The sequence below is a fragment of the Amphibalanus amphitrite genome, unplaced genomic scaffold, assembly GCF_019059575.1.
Source record: "Amphibalanus amphitrite isolate SeventyFive unplaced genomic scaffold, NRLGWU_Aamphi_draft 001468F_arrow, whole genome shotgun sequence".
In the NCBI taxonomy this organism is placed as follows: domain Eukaryota; kingdom Metazoa; phylum Arthropoda; class Thecostraca; order Balanomorpha; family Balanidae; genus Amphibalanus; species Amphibalanus amphitrite.
The window spans coordinates 104444-126686 of NW_024882961.1; the positions used below are offsets into that span (position 1 = coordinate 104444).

The 22243-nt window shown below is 50.7% G+C and overlaps 1 protein-coding gene across 22 annotated transcripts in view; it reads right to left on the reverse strand.

The window, feature by feature from the left end:
* LOC122373253 (dystonin-like) overlaps positions 1 to 22243 on the reverse strand; it is an 85802-nt gene that overhangs the window by 27324 nt on the left and 36235 nt on the right. For all 22 annotated transcript variants that reach the window (XM_043351131.1, XM_043351144.1, XM_043351150.1 and 19 more), the window contains 23 exons: positions 21685 to 21846; positions 20852 to 20971; positions 20376 to 20531; positions 19057 to 19185; positions 18668 to 18766; positions 18225 to 18494; positions 17678 to 17919; positions 17142 to 17370; positions 16525 to 16794; positions 16092 to 16263; positions 15613 to 15776; positions 15221 to 15360; positions 14803 to 14971; positions 14361 to 14521; positions 13936 to 14065; positions 13575 to 13721; positions 13102 to 13247; positions 12718 to 12817; positions 12205 to 12486; positions 11039 to 12022; positions 10521 to 10727; positions 10162 to 10351; positions 9568 to 9657 (listed from right to left, as the gene is read on the reverse strand). In XM_043351131.1, the coding sequence (XP_043207066.1) occupies positions 9568 to 9657; positions 10162 to 10351; positions 10521 to 10727; positions 11039 to 12022; positions 12205 to 12486; positions 12718 to 12817; positions 13102 to 13247; positions 13575 to 13721; positions 13936 to 14065; positions 14361 to 14521; positions 14803 to 14971; positions 15221 to 15360; positions 15613 to 15776; positions 16092 to 16263; positions 16525 to 16794; positions 17142 to 17370; positions 17678 to 17919; positions 18225 to 18494; positions 18668 to 18766; positions 19057 to 19185; positions 20376 to 20531; positions 20852 to 20971; positions 21685 to 21846 (4759 nt within the window). The remainder of the gene's footprint in view (positions 1 to 9567; positions 9658 to 10161; positions 10352 to 10520; positions 10728 to 11038; positions 12023 to 12204; positions 12487 to 12717; positions 12818 to 13101; positions 13248 to 13574; positions 13722 to 13935; positions 14066 to 14360; positions 14522 to 14802; positions 14972 to 15220; positions 15361 to 15612; positions 15777 to 16091; positions 16264 to 16524; positions 16795 to 17141; positions 17371 to 17677; positions 17920 to 18224; positions 18495 to 18667; positions 18767 to 19056; positions 19186 to 20375; positions 20532 to 20851; positions 20972 to 21684; positions 21847 to 22243) is intronic.

The window sequence follows — 22243 nt, forward strand, 5'->3', positions numbered from 1 at the left end:
CATGGAAAGAATGGGACCAAAAGTCGCCATGCCCCCCCCCCCTCCACTTAATTGAAGGTGTTCCGCCGCTACTGCCTCCCACCGGAGCGAGTAAACCTGTATCAATCAACGACTTTACCACCGTTGTACGTCATAATGTTCTCATCACGCCAAATCAAATACCATCCGGAACCAAAATAGTCCAGTATAAAATCTGACCTACCAAAGTTATGATCAAGTTCAGATAAAATCAAAGTGGGATGATAATAGCAGGTGTTCTTAAATCGATGCCGAGTCAGCAGAAACCATTCACTTCACATGCAAGAGAAATACCTCGTGCTGATGTTTATATAAAAACAGACTTGTAGGTCCATAAAAGTGAGCAGAGATCCTTCATCGTTGCATCAATGTTGAGGGGGCGGCGCCCACTCGGCTCTCAAGTTGGAGGGGGGGGGGCAAGCGCCCCCACTGCCCCCCCCCCCCTGTTCCCCGGGGTCTATGCAGTGAACGACGCTACAAAAAAAAAAAAACATGTGACACCTAATAGCAGGCACTATAAACATGCGCTCGTACGTATCCCGTCAGACCAGGACGGGGATCGGGGGTAGTACTATGCAATATACATTAACACAGAACTATTTCCTGCTTTAAGATGCATAACATCACATTTTCACCAATATTCTGAGTGCCAGACAAGCCAACAGCAAGGCGTCATTTCGGTAAAATGCATTTAATGATGATCGTAAGCTCACAAAGCATAGCGGGCGTGTTAGTTCAAAACATTGCCGCTAGGGGCGCTGAGGTCGCTAATGCTGAGAGATAGGCCAAAGTGTCGGCGGTCGGCGCCGCATGGGTGTTAATATTTGGGGGAAATAAAAAATGTCACACGGTTTCTACGTGTCTGGGGCACGATAAAATCAGTGGAGCACCATGTTTTGCGAAAAAAGTGCCCAAAATGACACACCCTAGTCATCATGGCTTAGTTATAACAATATTATGATAACGACAAAACTAAGAGTATACCATACTCTTGATAAATAAGAGGACTCTCATTGCTATTTCTGCAACGGATCATCACAACATTCTAATGCAGATCGATCAACAGCTTTTTAGCTTCAAGTTATTGTTACCCATGCGTTTATTTAATTAAGCATCAGTTTTGTTAGGGATTTGTTTCGTACTATGATAAAGGACTTCTTTGATGCTTGTTAATCGAACAAATTCCGTACGTTTGTAGCAGCATCTGAAGTAAATCATCTAAGGTATAGTATCTGATAAGTTGATATTAGACTAAATTAGTTAAAGGATTGATTAGAGAAGAACGTGCAACGTAATATAATTAGTATTTAACTGCTGGTGGTCGTAACTCCAAAGATGAACCGACTGCCCTTTACTCTTTCCGTTTTATTCCAGAACCTTGCAGTTATGATCAATAACAAACATTTACTGCTGATAAATACGCCCGGTTATATATGACAAGATATAACCGGTTTTTCCGCGATACTACGAGCGTCTTCTCTGGGGCGGCCCCGGAGCCGGGCCGGCCTCGGCGAGCAGCGTTCGGCGGCAGGCGAGCGGCCGCCTGCGCCCCCGGGCGGCAAGGCCGCTAAGGCGGCGGCCTCCTCTGATTGGTGGAGCGACTTGTGTCACGTGACGGTGACGGCGCGGGGTTTGAGTGCATTTGCGCGGTCACTCTGTTCTAAGCCGTCCGGTCTGACGCAAGTCAGCAGTGTTCTCGCTCTGAAATGTTTTGGCGTTTACTGCGGTCGTGTTCAGTGGAAACTGGAAGACATCAAGGGGAGTATAAGTTCGGTTTTATATCAATGTTATTGATTGACGAGGAAGTTTTTTCCTTTCGGGGTTTCTATGCTTATTTTTTACTGGTTTGTTGTTTCTGTCTGATTTTTTTTTTTCATTTTCGGCATGGGGTCTGTTTTTTTGGGTTTATGTTATGCTATCACGGTAAGAAGAGGGTCGATGAGCAATGGGTCGGCAAATGCCCGGTATTATAGGTTCTTTGAAGGTTAGATGAGACAACGAAACTTGGACTGCTGGTAGAAATAGGCTTGGTGTGTTTTTCAGATTTTGGGAGATTGGGTGTAGGTATTTGCTAGGTGTAACATAGCTGTAACTGTTTTTTGTTTCTTCCCTGGAACGGAGCGCCGGACTTTGCCATTCTACACTCCGTGTGAGTGAAATCAGCTCATGCTTTCTCGGTGTAGCAGCTCAGAGTGCACGGCCTGGCCGGCGTAGGGTTTGGTGGCCACGCGGTGTTGGCCGGTGGTTGTGCAGGGAGTTGGTAGAATTGCCGTTTGTGGTGCCTGGTGTTGGTTGAACTGTGGTTCCCATACAGGTGAACGGTTACTGGCGTAAGGTGTGCCAGGTGGGCGTACCCCGTGGAGAATGAGCTGCTGGTGATGTTGGCTCTGTCCGAGCGTGTCCGAGCGGGGTTTTCATTAGTGGGTTAGGGATTGTTGATAACAAGGGTACCAACTACCGGGTGAGACTTGAGATGGTAAATGGAATTCATGCTAAGGATAACCAATGCAATGGTATTGGTCTTAATTGGTATTGTTATCTGGTGTTAGATACAGAGGTACAGCGGTGATACGGTGGAACCCAGTTTGGGTGTGATAAGTCTCGGCGGACTAGGATATTATGGATTAGATGGGGAATTATGTAAGATGGCTCTGGGATGCATTTAGCGATAGCATAGTAAGTTACAGGCTATTACCCAGAGAAAGTTTTCACACCCATGTCGATGTTTAAAGGCTGCAGTAGGTAGGCATGCCATTTTCTAGGATGCAATTTTAGGGTATAGCCCATGATTGGGTGGCTCTCACTCTGCATTGAGGTACGAGTTAACTGTGTTTCGTTTTTTTTTATGGTAGTGTCGTTTGTAAATCGTTTTTTTTTTTTTTGCCAGGTTGGGGTGCCTTTCTTGTCGTTGGTCAACAGAGCATTGCCTAGGCATGCATAAGCGACAATCATCATAGTAATATTGGTATGCCATATGCATATCCTGCCGCTATGTCATCACACGCATTGTCAGATAAATGGCCCCGGTATATATAGCCCCTTTTGATACGAGATTTCGGCTAAAAATGGTTATGTGACACAATCTGTTTTTTTTCCTTCTTCCATGGCTTGGTGTTTGGCATCCGACTCTGAACGGCGACGGATCGGCACACTCGGCGGGGCCGGCCCGCTTTGCCAGAGTCTTCTCTGGCCGCTGAAGGATTCCTTCACAGCTCCTGTGTCAGCTGAGGGAGTTCCGACCCCTCCCAGCTCATCTTGCTCCAGTGGTGCTGCCTAGCAGGTCTTACGGGACATCGTCAGGTATAGGCCAGGGTGGCCGGGGTTTTGAAAGGTACGTTATTCCATGTACGGGGCCCGGTACATGTCTGTTAATGGAGGTTCTAGGGGACTCGATAGGGTGGATTGTGAACGCTTGGGCAGGGGCGATATCGGCATTTTTGAGGGGATGTTTGGTTCCACCAATAGGGACATGAGGGCAATGCTGGTGGAAAGTAAGATACTATGATAGTATATAAAATTGTGATAAAATCGTTAGGCGAAGCCCGAAGATAAACAATGAAATCTATCAAGTCTAACGTTAGACGTGTTTTTCAACCTTGGTTTGCTGCTGCTGCTGAGGGTTGTTAAATCGTCTGTAACTATCTTCAAAGCGGTCTATTTCTTAGCAAATTATTTCTACTTGTCGCTATAAAATATGAGATGACCTTTCTCCTGCAAAACAGCGAATGAACATTGAACAATACAGGTTAGGTACTATCATTAATAGTTAAAATGAAGGAAGTCAGTATGCGTTGTTAGGACTGGGAGTTCCCTCAGTGTCACAAAATTGTATTTTGGCTTGGGTGTCAAAGGAAAATTCCTAGGAGCCCGGGAACGATTTTCAAGGTGTGGGGGGGGGGGGGGGCGAGCATATAAAATACCTGGCGTTAATGCATGTGAAACGGTGGCGTAGCTAGGGGTCTAAGGGGACGCGTACCCCACCTCCCCATCGGGTTCAAAGGGAGCCTCGGGTCCGAGGGGCCCTGCGGCGCCATTTGACCACTGGGGGTTAACAATGGCCATATAGAAGGGCCCCATGGGGCTCGTTAGAGCTCCTCATGGACCCTAATTACCACACTAAGACCTCTTTAAGGGCCCCACGCCGGATTCTGAGGGCCTTCTGGGCTTTTATAAGGGCCCCTCAGTGGTCTCCAAAGGCCCGTTACTGGCCTCTGAAAGTTCTTACCGGCCTATGAGGGCCCAGTTCTAGGGGCATTTCCCGCCTGTGATGGTCCCACAATTATTTTTCTGATGGCCCTATATCGGCAACTGTGGGGGCCCTAGTCGGCGCCTATGAGGGCCCACACCGGTGTCTCTGAGGGTTTCACATCCCCAACTCTGAGTGCCTACACTAGTGCCTATTAATGCCCTATATCGGCGACTCGGAGCGAGGACCCGAATCCCTACCCTACCCAATACCTGCGCATCTAAAGGTCACCCACTGGTGACTTCTGAGGGCCCCACACCGGTCCGGTGACTCTCAGGGCCCCACGGCGTATGATAGTATCATGCCGGTCTCTAAGGACCCCACAGAACTTCTTCTGCTGGCCTAAGGGCCTCTTGCCGGTCACTGAGACCCCCTGCCGGCTTGTAGAGGGTTCGCGTCACCAGCTCAGGCCCCACACCCGTCTGTAACGGCTCCACACCAGCGTCTATGAGGGCCCACAGCAACGCCTGTAAGGACCCTCACCGGCGCCTCTGAGAGAATCATACTGGCACCTCTGAGCGCCCACACCGGCACCGGCATGACATTCCCACACCAGTGCCTTTAACCCGCGAGTTGCTGGGGGGGGGGCGTTAAACGCCCCCACTTTTTTCGCCGGGCCGTAGCATAAAAACGGCGCGCCGCAGGCGCGCCAAAATTTGGGCACCTGTAGGGAATTGATTGAAGTTTATTGTGACAAAGTTTCAAAAAAATCGGTCGGAAAATTTTTGAGATATCGAGGTTTTAGTGACGTCATGATTTCTGAGTTTTCGACCAAAAACGGCATATGTTCAAAAAATCATATAAAATCACAGAATAGACATACAGACATGCCGTAAACGCCATTAGACTGCCAATACCATGGAAAATCAAATGGCTATCTTCGATTATTGATTATCATTCTGCATTTTCCAAAATCTTGAACTGAATCTTGGCAATTTCTCGCGACTACTTCACGACCATGATACATACATTTCTTAAATTGAACTTTTTGGGCCAAACACGTACACATACGATAAAATGAATGTCACCATCGGGTTCTACGCCCCAAATTACCCATAAAACATGTGTCGCAGGCTGCGAATATCAGTTTTGATTTTCGGGGATATGTGCCTACCCGGTTGACCTGACCTTGACCCTGACCTATGCTTGACTGACCCCTACATTGAGCTGACACTCTTGTAGGCCTTATATGATGGATTGTGCACCGTTTTGACAACGTTTATGACGAGAGGCGCCCATTGCGAAGCCCTGAAGTCCATGCTACTGAAAGCCCGATTTCAGGTGTTTGACCTAACCTTGACCCGACCTGTGACCTCAAAATTCAACTTTAAAGTACTCATCTGAAGCGTCTCGTCGCGCTCTTTCGTTTGCCGCCTCGTGCGTTTCGCTGCGCCTATTGGTTCTCGAGTTATCGGCTGGGGGCGTTTAACGCCCCCCCCCCCCAGCAAACGGTGGGTGGCGAAATACCCCAGCAACTGCCGGGTTAAAGGCCCCTTACCGGCGGCTCTGAGGGCCCTACGCCGGTGATTCTGAGAATGCTAACGATAACCGAAGACACCATACAAGCCCTTAGTGTCGCTGAGCTTTTAATCCCATACCGGCCTTCCAAGGACGCCACGTAAGTGCACTCATTGCCCCACACCCCTCCCTTACACCCGGAGCGGGTAACCTGTGTTATACCTGTAGCAACGATTTTACCACCGTTGTACGTTGGGTATTTCTCAAGGTTGACTCACAATGGTCCAGTATAAAAGCTGGCCTGCCAAACTTATGGCCAAGGCCAGGCCCAAACAAAAGCGGGATGGCAACGGCAGATGTCAAATCGATACTGTAACAGCAGAAACCATTCAGATGGCAAGGAAAATGCCGTGTGTTGATGTTTAGATGTATAAAGGAAACAAAAGGAAGTCCGGAAAAGGGAGGAAAGATCCTTTCTCGCTGCCTCAATGTTGAGGGGGCGCCGTCCCCTCGGCTCTCAGGTGGGGGGGGGGGCAAGCGCCCCCGCTGCCCACCTGTTTCCCGGGTCTATGAAAATTATTCACCAAATAAGGGATAAGGGTGCAAAATTGATGGTCAGATAAGGCCCAAAAAGAGTGGAAAAAGAATGTACAGCAAAATTTAATACAAGGCTGGTATATGGGAAGTAAAATGGCTATCGATCCATGCAAATGCTTTTTCTTGGTAAAATTGGGAGTGGAAAATGGGCTATTAAAAAATGGAGGCGAGTGAAAATGATTTTCATTTGGATGTCGTTTCCCACCTAAATCAGCAAAGTTTGGGGGCACTGGTACCCCTCGCCAGCATCAGTGTTGACGTCACTCAGGACCTGCCTATGGTTGGTTGGTGGGTGAGTTACTGTACCTTCTATGGGTGACATTGAGCCAGCTCGGCGTTTGGAGGCAGTAAGCTCCTCCTAAACGTGTCGAGCTAGGAAGCAACGGCAACCTTTATACCCATATTGGCCTGTTTACAGCGTAGGGGCTGTCTGTATGCCGGTCATTTGGTCCCTGATCAATCCGGAGCTTCGCGGAAAGGCAAGCTTGTTGCCCGTGGCGGGTGATGCGGATACTATCAGATTTCAAAAGCGGGCATTTTTGGTATTCAGGTCGGGTAATTGCCCTAGACATTCGGAGAATCTTGGGATGCCCAATTCTGCAAGTCCTGGGTGAAGCTCGCTAGTCTGCCCGGGGGTGTCCCCTTCTACAACGACCCCGTGGCAGCTAGCTAGTCTGCCCGGGGGTGTCCCCTTCTACAACGACCCCTGGGCAGCTCACTAGTCTGCCCGGGGGTGTCCCCTTCTACAACGACCCCGGGGCAGCTCGCTAGTCTGCCCGGGGGGGGGGTCCCCTTCTACAACGACCCCGGGGCAGCTCGCTAGTCTGCACGGGGGGGTCCCCTTCTACAACGACCCCGGGGCAGCTCGCTAGTCTGCCCGGGGGTGCCCCCTTCTACAACGGCCTCGGGCCAGCTCGCTAGTCTGCCCGGGGTGCCCCCTTCTACAACGGCCTCGGGCCAGCTCGCTAGTCTGCCCGGGGTGCCCCCTTCTACAACGGCCTCGGGGCAGCTCGCTAGTCTGCCCCAGGGTGTCCCCTTCTACAACGACCCCGGGGCAGCTCGCTAGTCTGCCCGGGGGGAGGATGTCCCCTTCTACAACGACCCCGGGGCAGCTCGCTAGTCTGCCCGGGGTGCCCCCTTCTACAACGGCCTCGGGGCAGCTCGCTAGTCTGCCCCAGGGTGTCCCCTTCTACAACGACCCCGGAGCAGCTCGCTAGTCTGCCCGGGGGGGTCCCCTTCTACGACCCCGGGGCAGCTCGCTAGTCTGCCCAGGGGTGTCCCCTTCTACAACGGCCTCAGGGCAGCCCGCTAGTCTGCCCGGGGGTGTCCCTTCTACACGGCCTCTGGGCAGCTCGCTAGTCTGCCCGCAGGCGTCCCCTCCTACAACAGCCTGATTCCTGGAGCGGGCTGAGAGCCCTCTCCTTTTTTGCTGGGCGGCTGTCAACGACCTTCGTTGATACTGTTCTAACCCCTTCCAAAGTTCTGGGAAAATTAATGGTCGCGCTGATAAGCATGTGCATAGGGTTCAAGGTAAAGGAAAATACAGCTTCCGTTGGCAGATGCCTCAGAACTCATGGATGGTTGTTTTTTTCGGCGGGTATATCGAGGGCCTTTACTTGGTGGAGGCTATCATCGCAGTAGTGGCTAATCTTCTGGTTGTTAGTCATGTGAGGGCTTCGGTATAAATACCGTAATATTGTTCTTCATTGGTGACCGCTGTATCGCTCACATTCATGTTGACAGGTTTAAGGAATCGTGGCGTTTCTGGTAAGCTTCGGGCCAGGTTGAGGAAATAATTACCTACCTTCAACCAAGCACGTATTTGGGTGGGTTCCGCCACTGGTCTCGACCCTGGCGGCGACTGTAGGTCTTTTGTGTTAATTTGTATCCCCCACTCGGTCTGCTGGTCTCGGGAAGGGGGTGTTTTCTTATGGCGCATTGGTGTCTGGGTGGATGTATTGAATGGGTGGGGACACCATTGCGCCGCGCGGGGGGAGGGGTGGCGGCCCGTTGGCAGGGCAGTCTCGGTTGAGACTTGTATACTTGCTAGTATGTTTGTGTCGTGTTCATTTGGGCTGAATATACCAATAGCCCCTTTTTGTACAGCTACAGTGTTTTCCTGGAGGGGCTTGGTTGTGAGGTTTGCGCTGAGATTGGTTACGCATAGCATAGCTAATTGTCTCTATGTTTGCTGGCAGCTCGAAGGGGAAGCGGAAAATACGCCCGGTTATATATGACAAGATATAACCGGTTTTTCCGCGATACTACGAGCGTCTTCTCTGGGGCGGCCCCGGAGCCGGGCCGGCCTCGGCGAGCAGCGTTCGGCGGCAGGCGAGCGGCCGCCTGCGCCCCCGGGCGGCAAGGCCGCTAAGGCGGCGGCCTCCTCTGATTGGTGGAGCGACTTGTGTCACGTGACGGTGACGGCGCGGGGTTTGAGTGCATTTGCGCGGTCACTCTGTTCTAAGCCGTCCGGTCTGACGCAAGTCAGCAGTGTTCTCGCTCTGAAATGTTTTGGCGTTTCCCACCCACCCACCACCATTTTTGGGACTTTTTTTTTACACGCACCACACTCTTAAATAAAGATGGGTTTTTTCCACAAAATGTGGTTTTTCCCCAGCTAGGTCCCCCGGTTTTTTTCTAGTTAGGACTTTTTCCGGGGGAGGACACACACGACAGGGTTTCTAGTTTGGGTGGGGACACCATTGCGCCGCGCGGGGGGAGGGGTGGCGGCCCGTTGGCAGGGCAGTCTCGGTTGAGACTTGTATACTTGCTAGTATGTTTGTGTCGTGTTCATTTGGGCTGAATATACCAATAGCCCCTTTTTGTACAGCTACAGTGTTTTCCTGGAGGGGCTTGGTTGTGAGGTTTGCGCTGAGATTGGTTACGCATAGCATAGCTAATTGTCTCTATGTTTGCTGGCAGCTCGAAGGGGAAGCGGAAAATAAGACTACCATATCTCTTAACAAGATAACTACCTTAACATTCAGCATAAGAACATATGCACAATACAAATAAGCTATGATTTTGACGAAAACATAGAAGTTGTTAGCATGGTTTATGTATGCATTGCTACTCATACCAATATTATTGGTTATTCACTACATACTCACGCATTTCGACACTTCGCAGTGCTGCGATATGCGAAATGTCGAGATGCGAGCTCAGTGCATCTACTACCGAACTGTCAGTATCATTAGGAATTAGTCACTAGATCGGTTAGGGACGTGCCTATCGGATACGGGTCTTACCGTCCAGCCCGAGATACCCATCATTGAGCGACTCTTTGCGACCCAGGCGGCTGGGCGCTGGGGAACTCCTATCGTACGAGGGGCGACGCACTGCAGATGTGCCCGTGGGTACACATATAGGGACGGTCAGTGATAGAACAGAGAGACGGATGGACAAACAGATTGACGGACAAAATTGACTTGCATAGAATATAATGACGTATGGACAAGAACGGCGGAACATCCAAGTCCATGAACAAATAGACAGGCGGAGAAAGTGGGCAGAGGCGGTACAGTCAGATTTGGTGACCGACAGACACGCGGAAAGATATACATACAAACAGATAAGAACTATCAGTTATGGCACAGCCAGCCGTATGGATATACCGATGTCTATACGGCACATCACACAGCTGAGTGAAAACAAGATTCGCAAATGGGAGTGGATTAGATCAAGAGAAACAGATTGCGATTTCAACGACTTCTCTTTGGTAAGACGCAACCAAGCACACTTAAAACACACCACAAACAATGTAAAACATACAAATCCCTATTGTAGATCTCCAGTAGCGTCCTATCTCCACGTTAAACCAACCACAGCCGCGATCCACCCACCTGAAGAGAGTGGTGTGACCGACCGCCGGCCGTGCGACGTCACCGAGGCCTTCTTCAGCGGTGTGACGGAGGAGCGGCGACGCGAGGGTGTCTCGGCCCGGTCCCCACGCACCAGCTGGTCGTACTGGTTACCCAGGTCGTTGACCTTGTCGATGGTGGCGGCGTATTGGGTGTGCTCGCGGACCAGCGGCTGATGGAATGGCACGAGGGGACAGCGTTAGGGGTTATTGACATCATGAATTACATAGGGAGAATGCTCAAGTGGCTTGAGATAAGAAACCTCTTTTATCAGATCCTAAAATATATTTTACTACATTGCATCATCGCACCATGTCACATCGTTGTACCATTTTTCTCACCTTCAGTTCATCGCTCTGGTCCTTCAGCAGTTTCTGATCGACGGCTACCGGCTGGAGGGCCTCAATCCTGCCCTCCATCCGCTTCAGCCACTGCTGAACCTCGTCCTTGAGCTTCTCGAAGGCGTTCATCGACTCAGAGCGGGTCTGACCCTCCTTGAGACGCGCCTCCATGACGCCCTGCAGCTCCTGCCACTGAGCCTTGATCTCCTGTGTGGTCGGAAATCGACTTGCAGTTAGGCTTGCTCAAATAAATAGCGAATGGTTAGGTAGCATGCTCATACCGGGATGACATATACCAAACGTTGATGCCGCTATCGATAGTCACACTAAATCTTATTGAAATAATTTCGCTAGGTACTCCTAAACTGTATAAACGTATATAAACTTAATTGTCTTAGATACAATGAAGATGGATCATTCACATATAATACGTTTTGGCATTGAAAAGTATTTAATAGAAACCATCGAAATCGATAGAGCCAGGCTAGCCTGGGCGGCAAATATTCTGCGACACTGACCTCGACCTTATCCTTGGTGGGTTTGGTGTCGGTGACATCCCTCCGCGACACCAGCTCGGTTCCAGAGCGCACCGTAGCGTCATAGTCCGGCTTCCCTGCGTCCCGGCGCCGGCTCAACTCCTCCATTTTGGCAGTGTACGCGTCGGCACCCAATTTGCCCACGTCCTGACCGTCGACCAGTTCGAACACCTCAACGAACCAGCGATCAAACTTGTCGGCGCGCTTGCGGAAGTTCTCTGTCTGAGCGGCAACGTCTTCCAGCTGCCGTCCACGCTCGTCACACTTGTCTGCCAGCTTCTGGAAGCGGGCCGTGAGGTCCCGCAGACTGTCCTCGATCTTTTTAGCGATACGTGCGTTGGAGGGCGTCTGCAGCAACTGCTGGGCCGAGCGCTGAATCTGATCCACACCCGGTCGGTGCTGAGCGATGTCGGCCTGCAGCGCGCGCTGTTCGCGAGTCTGTTCGGCCAGCCGGTCACGATCCAGACTGGCTGGTTTTTGAAGCGCCTGCAGGCGCGCCTCTGCCTGACTGAGCCACGCCATCAGCGAGTCCAGGCCATCCTGGACGCCGCGCGACTGCACCAGAGCCATGTCCAGCTCCTGACACCGGTCGACCAGCGCGGCGGACAGCCGTCGGTACTGATCAGTCAGCTCCTCCGGCGGCCGAGTGATGGCCTCCGCCTGTCGCGGGGAGATCTGCCCCTCCAGTGCCGACACCAGCTGCTGGGCCGTGCCCGTCGCGTTGTCCAGCAGCTTGCCCTGCGATAGCATGTTGGAACTGAGGCTCTTGGCGTTGTCCAGCTGGTTCTGGACGGCTCGGGGCTCGGCCGCCACTGGCTCGGTGACGACGCGCTTCACCTGCGGCTCGACCTCGCGGAGGAAGCGGCCAGCACGCTCCAGGGCCTCCTGGTACTCCCGCTGACGGTTGCCCAGGCCGGAGAGCTTGTCGGACAGCTTGTTGGCGCGACCCAGCAGGTCTTGGTAGGACTGTGGGGAAATAGGAAACAACAGGTTAGTCAAACTATTGTCGTTTATAAACAATGTGTTCATTTATTCGCCATGATGACGTTTTATTTTATTTTCCGAGAAGCACAGCAGTCAATTTCGTTTTTCCACAACTGATAAGACTTTAGAGGCTATACGACCATAAAATTGTGATTGTCACTAACCTGCGAGAGCTCGGTGACCTCGTGTTTGACCTGGTGGTCTTTGGGCTCGATGTGTGCCAGCCTCTGGGGCAGGTTTGTGCGGAAGTCGTTCAGCGACTTGAGGTGCTCCTTGCTCTCGTCGATGAACTTCTGCGCTCCGACGGTGAGGAAGCGCAGGTCGGCCTGGTGGGCCACCACGTCATGCACCATCTCGCGGCAGTCCTGTTCACTGGCCTTCAGCTGACTGAGGTCCGAGAGACGCTCCTTGTCGGCCAGCTGCCGCTGCGCGCGCGACAGCCAACTCTGGGGGACGGAGGAAATTCGGTTAGGTAACGAAACTGTAGGCGCTGCAGATCGACAACTGACAGCTTGACATGGTGTCGTTAACCTGCTCCTGGTACTTAAACATACCTAATTTATAGAACGACAAGATTGAAATGCAAGCAAGGGCATCTGAAAGGTAGCCTGAATTTAGGACGCCATACCCCTCTCGATAGTGAGAGTGTTAGTCGTTTCCCAGCACAGCGTTCGTACCTGGAAGGCGTCGCTGTCGCCACGGAACTTGGTGAGTTCGTCCAGACAGGCGTTCAGCCGGCGGTGCAGCTGATCCGTCCGGTCGGATACAGTGTCGTATCTGGAACGGTGGTCGGAATCAGTCAGTTATGGAGCCTGAGGCAGGCGTGGCTATAGCAACAGACGACGATTCATGGCACAAGCGTGTGCATTTGACAAACTTCTATCCCGATAACCAAGCAAGTTCCTAAAACATTCACAAATGAAAAGTCATCTCAGATGATGATCTAACGGTATACAACAGTAATCAGCTTGCCTACGCAAGGTAAAAATTGCCCATTTTAAACATCAACTCGTTAACCAGAATAGTGCACAGTACTGTCAGTGCATCCTGTGATAGCTCACCTGTGTTTTAGCTCCTGACCGTTGTCCTTGAGCTGCCTGAGCTCGTCCTTGGAGAGGATATCGCCACCTCTCTCAGCCACGTCCTGGATCTGATCGAGCGAGGCGAACAGCGGCCTCTGCTGCTGCTGCAGCTCGTCCTTGATCGCCTGTCGCGACAAAACGGTAGGACGTTAGCCAAGCACGACACCCCAACAGTTAAACGGCAGATTGACATGAATTAGTCAATGAACGAAAGTTGATCGGAAATCACACGCGATTTGGAACCTGGAAGGGCTAAATAGTGAATGCGAACTAGTAAAACACAAAGTCTGTGGTCAGCCAAGGGTGAAATCTCCGACCAAAGACAAAAAGAAAATATATGCCTGGTTACTTTAATTCTAACTTCAAGAACATGACCTTCATAAATTGCTATCTCTAACAATTCAGTTTGCACTTGGTACGAGCAGTGTTTTGGCTTCAAGTTGAGTTCTTACCTTGACGACGTTGATCTGGTTACGGAGCGCGGGGACGTCCTCCTGAACCTGCTCCTGGTTGGCCACCCTGCGCTCCACCTTGGCCATCCAGTCGAGGAAGTCGGCGATCGACTCGTCACACTGGCGGAACTTGTCAATCACCGCTTGCTGGAAAAGGCCAGGCGGAAATTCAGAACATACGCACTACGAGAGGGGCTTTAAAGCCGTTTCTAATGTGCTACAGTGTAATGTGAATCAGCTGTTGATCGGTCTGTCCAAGGAAACTTGAAAACATTCCACTTGGTATTATAGGTAAATCTGTCACAAGGACCACGTACGTATTCCTTAGAGCCTATCGCCCCGACCAAACCCCAACACTGACCCTGAGCCGCTCCTCCTCCTGCTGTCTGTGGCGCGCCTCGGCCTCCATCTGGGAGGCCCACTGACGCTCCATCTTCTCCTGCTGCTCGTACTGACGCAGCAGGTCGGCCGCCTGGTCCACCGCCTTCAGTCTGCAGACAGAGCATCACCGGGATGTCAGTGGGCGGCGAGACACGAACTCCAGGACTCATCTCTTGAGGAAATATAATAAATAACTATGAATATTGTTGATATGGGTAGCCGGTAGGTTTAACAAATTACACCATTACATCCAAATGATAATATGAATAGGTCTGTATTGTTGTACGCTTTTCAAAAACGAACAAATATCGGATCTGCAAAAACTTTATAACATTGGTCCGCTCCAGCATCGCGGCCTACATGCTGGTGTGTCATTAATTGCCGAAGCTCTTCTGATTGACTGACCTGTCGACGACGCTCTCGCAACAGTTCGTCCACTGTTTGGTCACCCTGGTGACGTCATCCTCCAGCTCTTCCACATCCGGGTGGTTTCTCTGGCGCGGCCGGGTGCGCTCCGTCGTCTTACGCGTCTTACCCACGTCAATGTTGAGCTTCTCAATCATTCCCTGGAAAGCAACAGATAGTTGTACGGTATTTACTTAGAAGTACCGAAATGTAAGAGAGGTGATAAGAATAGTTCATGAATAACGTCATTCTTTACCAGCACCATGATACCAAACACCAGAGTTAACAGAAGGAGCAAGAGAGATGCCAGCACGAGCTCTATTCCAACGACACTGAAGCTTTCGTCAGGCATTACGATAGCACTATTGGCCACTAACAGGTAAACATCGAGTTCGGGACACTCTGAGAGGCCTTGGGCTCAGTCCTGTGTTCCATGACGCACCTGTTTCTTCTGGAGACTGTTCTGCAGGTCGACGAGGCCGAGGTGGGCCGATTTGAGGCCATCCCGGTCGTCGGGAAGCTGGCGGTAATCGGCAATCTTGGCCTCCAGGTGGCTGACCACATTAGTGGCCTCCTCCAGGCCGTCAACGGTGACCTCCACACACTTCAGACTGGAATGGCGAGAGGACGGGACGTTTTTACACCTTACTTCCAAACAAAAAGTTTGAACAACAACTGCATGCGCTACCATCGAAATCGTCTATCAGGTAGTGTCATAGATGGACTGAATGTGGTGAAATATATACGTATCACTTTATGGCCCAGAATAATCGAATATCGGCTTTTGATGGACCATAAGTGAATATTTGAATACAAATTTGGTCAAACAAACAAAGTTGTACGCTGTTGCGTCTCCTCACCGGTCAATGTAGGCGTTGGACGTCTTCCAGATGCTCTCCCACTGAGTGTTGACCCTCTCGAGCCTGTCCTGCATGGCCGGTGTCCTCTTGCTCAGCGAGTTGTAGATGTTGCGGACCTCATCCAGAGCGGGCTCGTGACGCTGCGAACGGATTCAGAGTTCGATGTAATTAAAAAGTAATTGAAAATCCGTTTGCTATTGAAGTTTGAAGTCATGCCGACATCAATAATCATTAGCGAAATCCTATCTATCTGTTGATTCTCACCAAACATCATCCCATCTACAAGTCACAAAAAAACGCATGCACTTTAACGGTAACCACCAGAGCCATTCGTCACAGGTCAGCCACCAACCAGGCTAGAAACATCGCACCACTTGGAGCCCTCTCCTCACCTGGACGCGGTTCTCCCAGTCCTTGTGCTTGTTGGCCAGCCGCTGGGCGTCTCGCACGTCCCGTGGAATGGGCGCGGCACACTTCTCCGCCAACTCCGACTCCACGCGAGTCAGCTCTGTCTCCAGAGCTGCCACCTTCGTGTTGAACTGGTTGGTCGGGTTCGCTGGAAAAGAAGTGCCGAAAGAAAACGTTAGGCTTCGGAGATAATGAAAAGGTAAACGATTTAATTAGTATCGAAACGTCGTACGTTTCGTGGACTGCATGGCCAATCGAGTCAGAAAAAGCTTGGCATGCGAATAAACATTAACAACTAAGTTATAAATAAGCAAGCATAAACACACCAAATCACACACACAATCGAAAAGAACTAAATGATGTTGAATCAATGCATAATGTATGTATGCTATTAATGTATGTTGTATGTATGTTATGCATTATGATGAATGTTGAAAGTCCAACCACTGCTCTTTTTTCTCACCTTCGGCGGCGAGTCTCTCGAACTCGTCGAACAGCCGGTTGACCTCGTCGATTTCCCGGCGCAGCCTCCTCAGCTGGGAGTCGTTCGGATCGCCCTCCTGAATCAGCTTCTCGGCGTCTTCGTTCAGCGCGCGACGGATCGCGTCCCGCTGGTCCTTACCCATCGCCATAAACTGAGAGGGAACAGACACCAACCATTTGTAACACTCGCAATGTCCAGGGACCAGGAGTCTTCACTACGAAATAAGGAAATAGTAAGGTAGGAAAATATCTAACTATGCAAATAAACATCAGACTTAAATCAGACAAAGGGATGCAAACCAGGCATCATGCTTAAATCCTCTAATATTATCCTCTTAAATCTTTCAATGGCCTTGCTTAAATCTGCCAGACGGTCAACAGCTAATCCAGGCGGACACCAGAGTCGAACCCACCTGTTGCAGATCCCAGCTCTTCACCACCTTGATGGTGGCCAGGATCATGTTCTGCCTCATGCGCAACTGCTTCCTCTGCCACAGGATCAGCGACATCTCGTACTGCCGTTTCAGCCGCTCGATGGCCTCCAGGGCCTCCTGGTCGGGAGGGGGCAGCAGGAAACAGACGCTGGGAACGGAGCCCTGTTGACCGCTCGGCGTCTGGACCCGCCACTTGGTGCGGTTCGAGTTGTCCAACAGTGTGCACTTGTCCTGCTTCTGGATCACAATCTGCGGATAAAGACAAAATGAAACGTCAACTCCCGGACCAAAGTACGACCTATCAGCTTCAAGGGGCATGCCAGCGACGTGTTGCGTTTCAGCTTCGCAGTAGGCATATGGAAAAGAAAACGCTGCTAACACGCAGAGCTAGCTTCACTGATAATGATAAAACCCGTCGGAAAAAGTCCGGACCCTAAGAAAACTGAGCGTCAGTAGCGCTATTACTATTATTAAAAGCTCGCTTCGCTCGCTTCGTAATCATGAAAAAATCGTGGTTAACTGCAAACAAAATAACTGGTGCACCCACCACAAACTAAGAAAGCCCACTAATTCTTATCTAACGGCGCACGACTCACATTGGCGCTCTTGTAGCTACAGATGGCCGAGACGGGCATCGGTCCGGGCAGATGCTCCCTGCGCTGGCGCTGCGGCGTCACCTGGTGGGCGCGCTCCTCGAGCTCCTGAATCACCTCCGCCTGACCGGCCATCACGTCACGAAGCTGCTGCATGTCACGGAGGAGTTGCTCCCCCTCGTCCAGCGTGAAGTCGGTCTGACTGAACTCCGTGTTCAGGCGCTCGTCTTGTCTGTGGACGGCGGCGAGGGAGAGGTGTGGTCAGATGACTGGGTGAGATGTGGTCAGACACCAGAGAAAGATGTGGTAAAATGTCGAGATTCCAACGCATAAGAAGTTTTATGGCATAGATGATAATTGGTAGATAATTGGCATAAAGGGAAAGAGGGTGGCATTTTGCAGTAACTGACTCGATTGTTGTGAGGTTACCAAGTTATAACTATGCTGGCACATGCAATGAGAAAAAGCCCGCTACCAATGCAGTTTAGGTTTTCAGACGCATCAACATGCCAAATCAATCTTCTCATTCCAGAACTCACTCTTTGATGATGTGTGTCATCTCGTCGACGTTCTGGAAGAGTTTGTGCGCCACCTGGGCGTGTTTGAGGTGCGTCTCCAGACAGAGAGTGAGTTGCAGTAACCACGACCACTGGGTCTGCATGGCGGCCAGGTAGGCCTCGACCGTCTTGGAGGCCGGGTGGTTCTGGGCGACCAGCGAGCCGCCCTGCTCCTGGATTGTGTTGAACTGTCGCTCACGGCGCTCCAGTTCGCCCATGACGTGCTGCAACAGAACGACAGGTGGTGAGAATTGTAACGGATAGCGAGCCGCAGCAGAGTGACGGACGGTGAACCGCGACGAGTGCGTGTCGCGTGTCAAAAGACGGTGTGCTGGAGGACAGAGAAAAATACAGACGGAATGTGTAACCTACTTTAAATCGTTTGCAACGTCTGCCTACTACCCAAGAATTGACAATATGTAAGTCACAACGAAACATAGCAGAGTGTCGTCCACAGGCCGAGAGGCGAATTTGTCATCACAATAAAGAAAGTAACGAGAACGACTCAGCACCAACTGTCAGCACTGACCTCGTAGTGCGCCTCCACCTTCTGCAGGTTCTGGTTGCGGTTGCTCCAGTCCCGGTGAACCTCCGTCTCCTCCTTCTCGTTCAGCCAGATGAGCTCGTTGGTCGCGCCCTGGATGAAGTCGTGAAGGATCATCAGGTCCGACAGCCGCTTGTTGGAGGTAGACAGAAGGTCGGCGTACGTCTTCTGCAGCTGACTCAGGATCTTCATGTACATGGCCAGCTCCTCGTGGTCGTAGTTGTTCTTGGCAGCCACGCACCGGTCCAGGTTTACCTGAAGGGGGACAGAACAGTGCTCAGAACATTAGCAAAACGCAGAACGGGTGAGCACCAGCCAATGAAGCTACCTACCAGAGAATGACGAGCGCATTTTGCCTGACACAAGCGTTCGCTCGAGGAAAGTCCCTAAAATCTAGGCCGACAGCCTGAGGGCTTTAATTTGTTTACCTGGAACTGGTCGATGATTTTGTGCTCCTTTCCGTGCGTCTCCAGCTCCTGCTGACATGAGTGCAGGTCGTGGCCATACTCCGCCTCCTGGATCGAGTGCTGCCGACGGAAACGTACGCAAACTCAGCAAAACTTACCGTAACGCAAGAACGGTATCAAACAGACAGTTGATCACTGCAGGTTATCAAACATAAAAAATTCGACATCCCTGGACTGCGACATCATTACATTTTCTCTATCCCGCTGCGCTTGCAAAGACATGACTGGTAGATACGGGTCTATGCATTCCTGACATTAACCCCAAGTCACCATTTTTGAAACCATTTAGCATGAATCATGTTCCTGAGAATGAATGTGAGGAGGTATAAAGGGGACTGTGAGAAACGTACCAGTTTCTCCCGCACCCATTCGAGACACTCGTGCAGGAACCGGAAGTTCTCGTCTGTTTTGATCAGCCGGTTGAACATGGCGTCAGGGTCCTCATTCATCCGCTTGCTGAGCGGGCCGAGCAGATTCTCCTGAAACCGAAAATAGCCAGTTAGACAGTTGGTCATGTACATATTATGATCAGCTTCTGGTGAAGGAATGCGCGAGCTTTGGTGGGCAGAATCGATGTGTTAGAAGTGGGATCAAAGTGATAGGTATGCGCCATGCGGAGCCAATTAACCCTCGCATGTGTAGGGGGGGGGGGGTCGGATGGACCCCCCCCCATGGTTTTTCGCGAATAACTCGCGTAAAAAGCGGCCGATCGCGACGAAACTTTCAGTACCCTCGCATTGATCAATTTTACACCTACCCTGAAAATTTCATGACCCTGACCCAAATGACCTTTGACCTGTGACCTCTTTTCCGAGACCATGTTTGGCCGGAATCGCGATTTCGCGTATGTCGGCTCGCACTAGCCGCGTGTTTGCAAGCTTTTCGTGGTTTCAAACGTTCAAACATGTGATTTGATGTTACTCCCGTGTGTGTCAAGGTCACCTGAAGGTCAGGTCAGGTCATTGACCTTTGGTGACCTCGGGTGACCTCGGGTCACTTTTTCGAGTTTTACATGTTTCTAGGCTAGTTTTTGGAGCTGAATTCGAATTTAGCAACCATTTGAACATTTACGAAGTAGTTTTGGTGACTTCGTAACATGTTACGAAGCTGTCAGAGGCGGTTGACACGTACTACGAATACCCGTCACGACGCCTACTGGTTGACCTGACCTGACCTGACCCGACCTGGTCTAAATGCTTCAAGACATCATCTGTGATCAAAACTAACACGATATTCGTGATCAGCACCCCGAAAAACCCCTTAGCAGCCACACTTTACGACTTTCTAACAGGTCCCGATTTTCCCGACTTTGGGTCATTGACCTGACCTGGAAGGTCAACCAATGACCTAGGACCTTAAAATTGGGTATCATCGGCTTCCTCTCGTCACGGGCAACACGCTCGTTTTTTCCGCGAAGCTCTAGCTCGATCAGGGGCCAAACGGCAAGGGGGGGTCCAACCGACCCCCCCCCCCCCTACACATTAGAAGCTGGCAAACGCCGCACACATGCGAGGGTTAAGAAAATGTGCGATTGATTGGAAAACTTTAAATGATGATGCTTGCTGATGACGATCGACGGTCGTAAAAATTTTCTCGGGAGCCTACGTTATTTATTTTTAACTCATGTGTATCTTTGGCATTTCAACCGAGTTTCATCAGCCAAACAAACCTGCATGTTGTTGTGAACAGACATCCACTTGTTGTGGAGCTGTTGGACGTTGTGGTAGAGCTCGGGTCCCTGCGGATGCCGCCCTTCCTGCAGCGAGTTGACGTCCGAGAACAGACCCTTGATAGTCTCCTCCACTTGGACCAGGTCCAGGTCGATCTGTCAACAAACGCAATCAAAACACAGACGTCAGCAAAATAAACGGCACTCGGACGGCTTCAAAGAGGCGTCCTTATGGACTCAATCAGCTGTTCACCGCCCTTTAATTCCAGTGGTGTTTTCATTGTGATCCGATTGAAACTGATAATCAATGAAAGAAAATTGCGCGTCTGAACCCTAATTAAGTACGCTCTAATGTAGGCTATTTGATGTTTGGGTAAGTTAGCTTATTATCATGCATTCTTTGTATATTTACAAAGACGAAGAAGTACCTAATTAACACCACTCGATATCACAAGAGAGAACCGATAAGTTCATACCTTTTCACACAGCATTTTGACGTCTCTGGGCTTCATCTTGGAGATGCGCCTGGACTCGTCCTTGATAGTCTGCTGAATGTCGTTGAGTCGCCGGTCTGTGGCGCGAATGTCTCGCTGGATCTGTCAAACACGGATAAGGCATGGTCAAGCTTAGTCAGATAATCTAACCTAAATCGCGTGAGGTTTATTACATAAATTCATCACATTCAATTTATGTTGAAGCATAACAATAGAGCAGCTAAACAAACGAGCTTATCACGTCAGTTCAAAAATTAACTTGCGGCTATTTTGCATGAATAAAAAACAGGCGCATGCCTGAGTGTGTATGTTGCCTATTGTCCTTAATATAATGTTATTCAATTCACTGCATTGGCGTGTGTTTTTCTATACTCTATCCGCAACTAGACCCCGGAGGTAGACGGTGCAGTGGAGGTCAGACACTTTGAGTTGTTACCAACGATTATCGGCTGCGACCTAACGAGGGAAATACACAAACAGCCCACTTCACACGCCCGCCGCCCGGACACACACCGGTACACAAACCCACGCGTTCGCACTGGCATCGTTACCAGGCGCGTGTCGCAGTGCGAAAATGTCAACCAAAACGACACATCCGTTGAGGAGAATGATAGAGATGCGAATCCCACCACCCTCACAGTGGCTAGATTAGGTGCTAGCTAAAACCATATATACGCTCATTTTTTGCATAAGGTAAATAGTTTCCAAGAAAAACGCACGTGAAATTTCGTTTAGACGTGTCATGGAAACGTAGTCAGTGTCAGCACTCAGCACCGCTGTGCCGAGCTGTCCCAAAGCCATATAAACTGTCCTACCTTGTCGGCCAGTCTCTGCAGCCGCTCCATACGAGTCATCTCCTCCTCGATAAGTGCATGTCGTTCCTGGTAGGTCTTCATCATGAGGCCCCAGTTGCGGTCCAGCAGGGAGATGTGCTGCTCCGGCGGCAGGTCCATCTTCCCCAGATCGTGGTGAGACCGCTGAGAACGAGACAGAACGGTTCACTAGTGTGCACATGTTTACATGCATCGACCGTTAAAGAGGAAACGTTCGGCGCCGGTCTGAGAACTGGTCTCTCCCTGTACTTACATCACATTTACCTGTACCGACTTAAGTTCGGGCAAAGAAAACGATCTCCCCATTCCCAGAAACACCAATCAACAACTTCTCGGACCACCACTACCCTGTTACTTCTGTCCTTCCATAAACTTCTCGTAAACAACTTCTCGAACCGGTGCGACGCCATTCCCGTGACTTCACTCTGTCCCCGATCAACAATTTCTCTGACTCAACCCAATCAACATCCTGCTACGTTGGTCTGGCATGGATTCTACGTCTATGCATCTACATCGCCCGGCTACTCCGCTACGGTCTGAG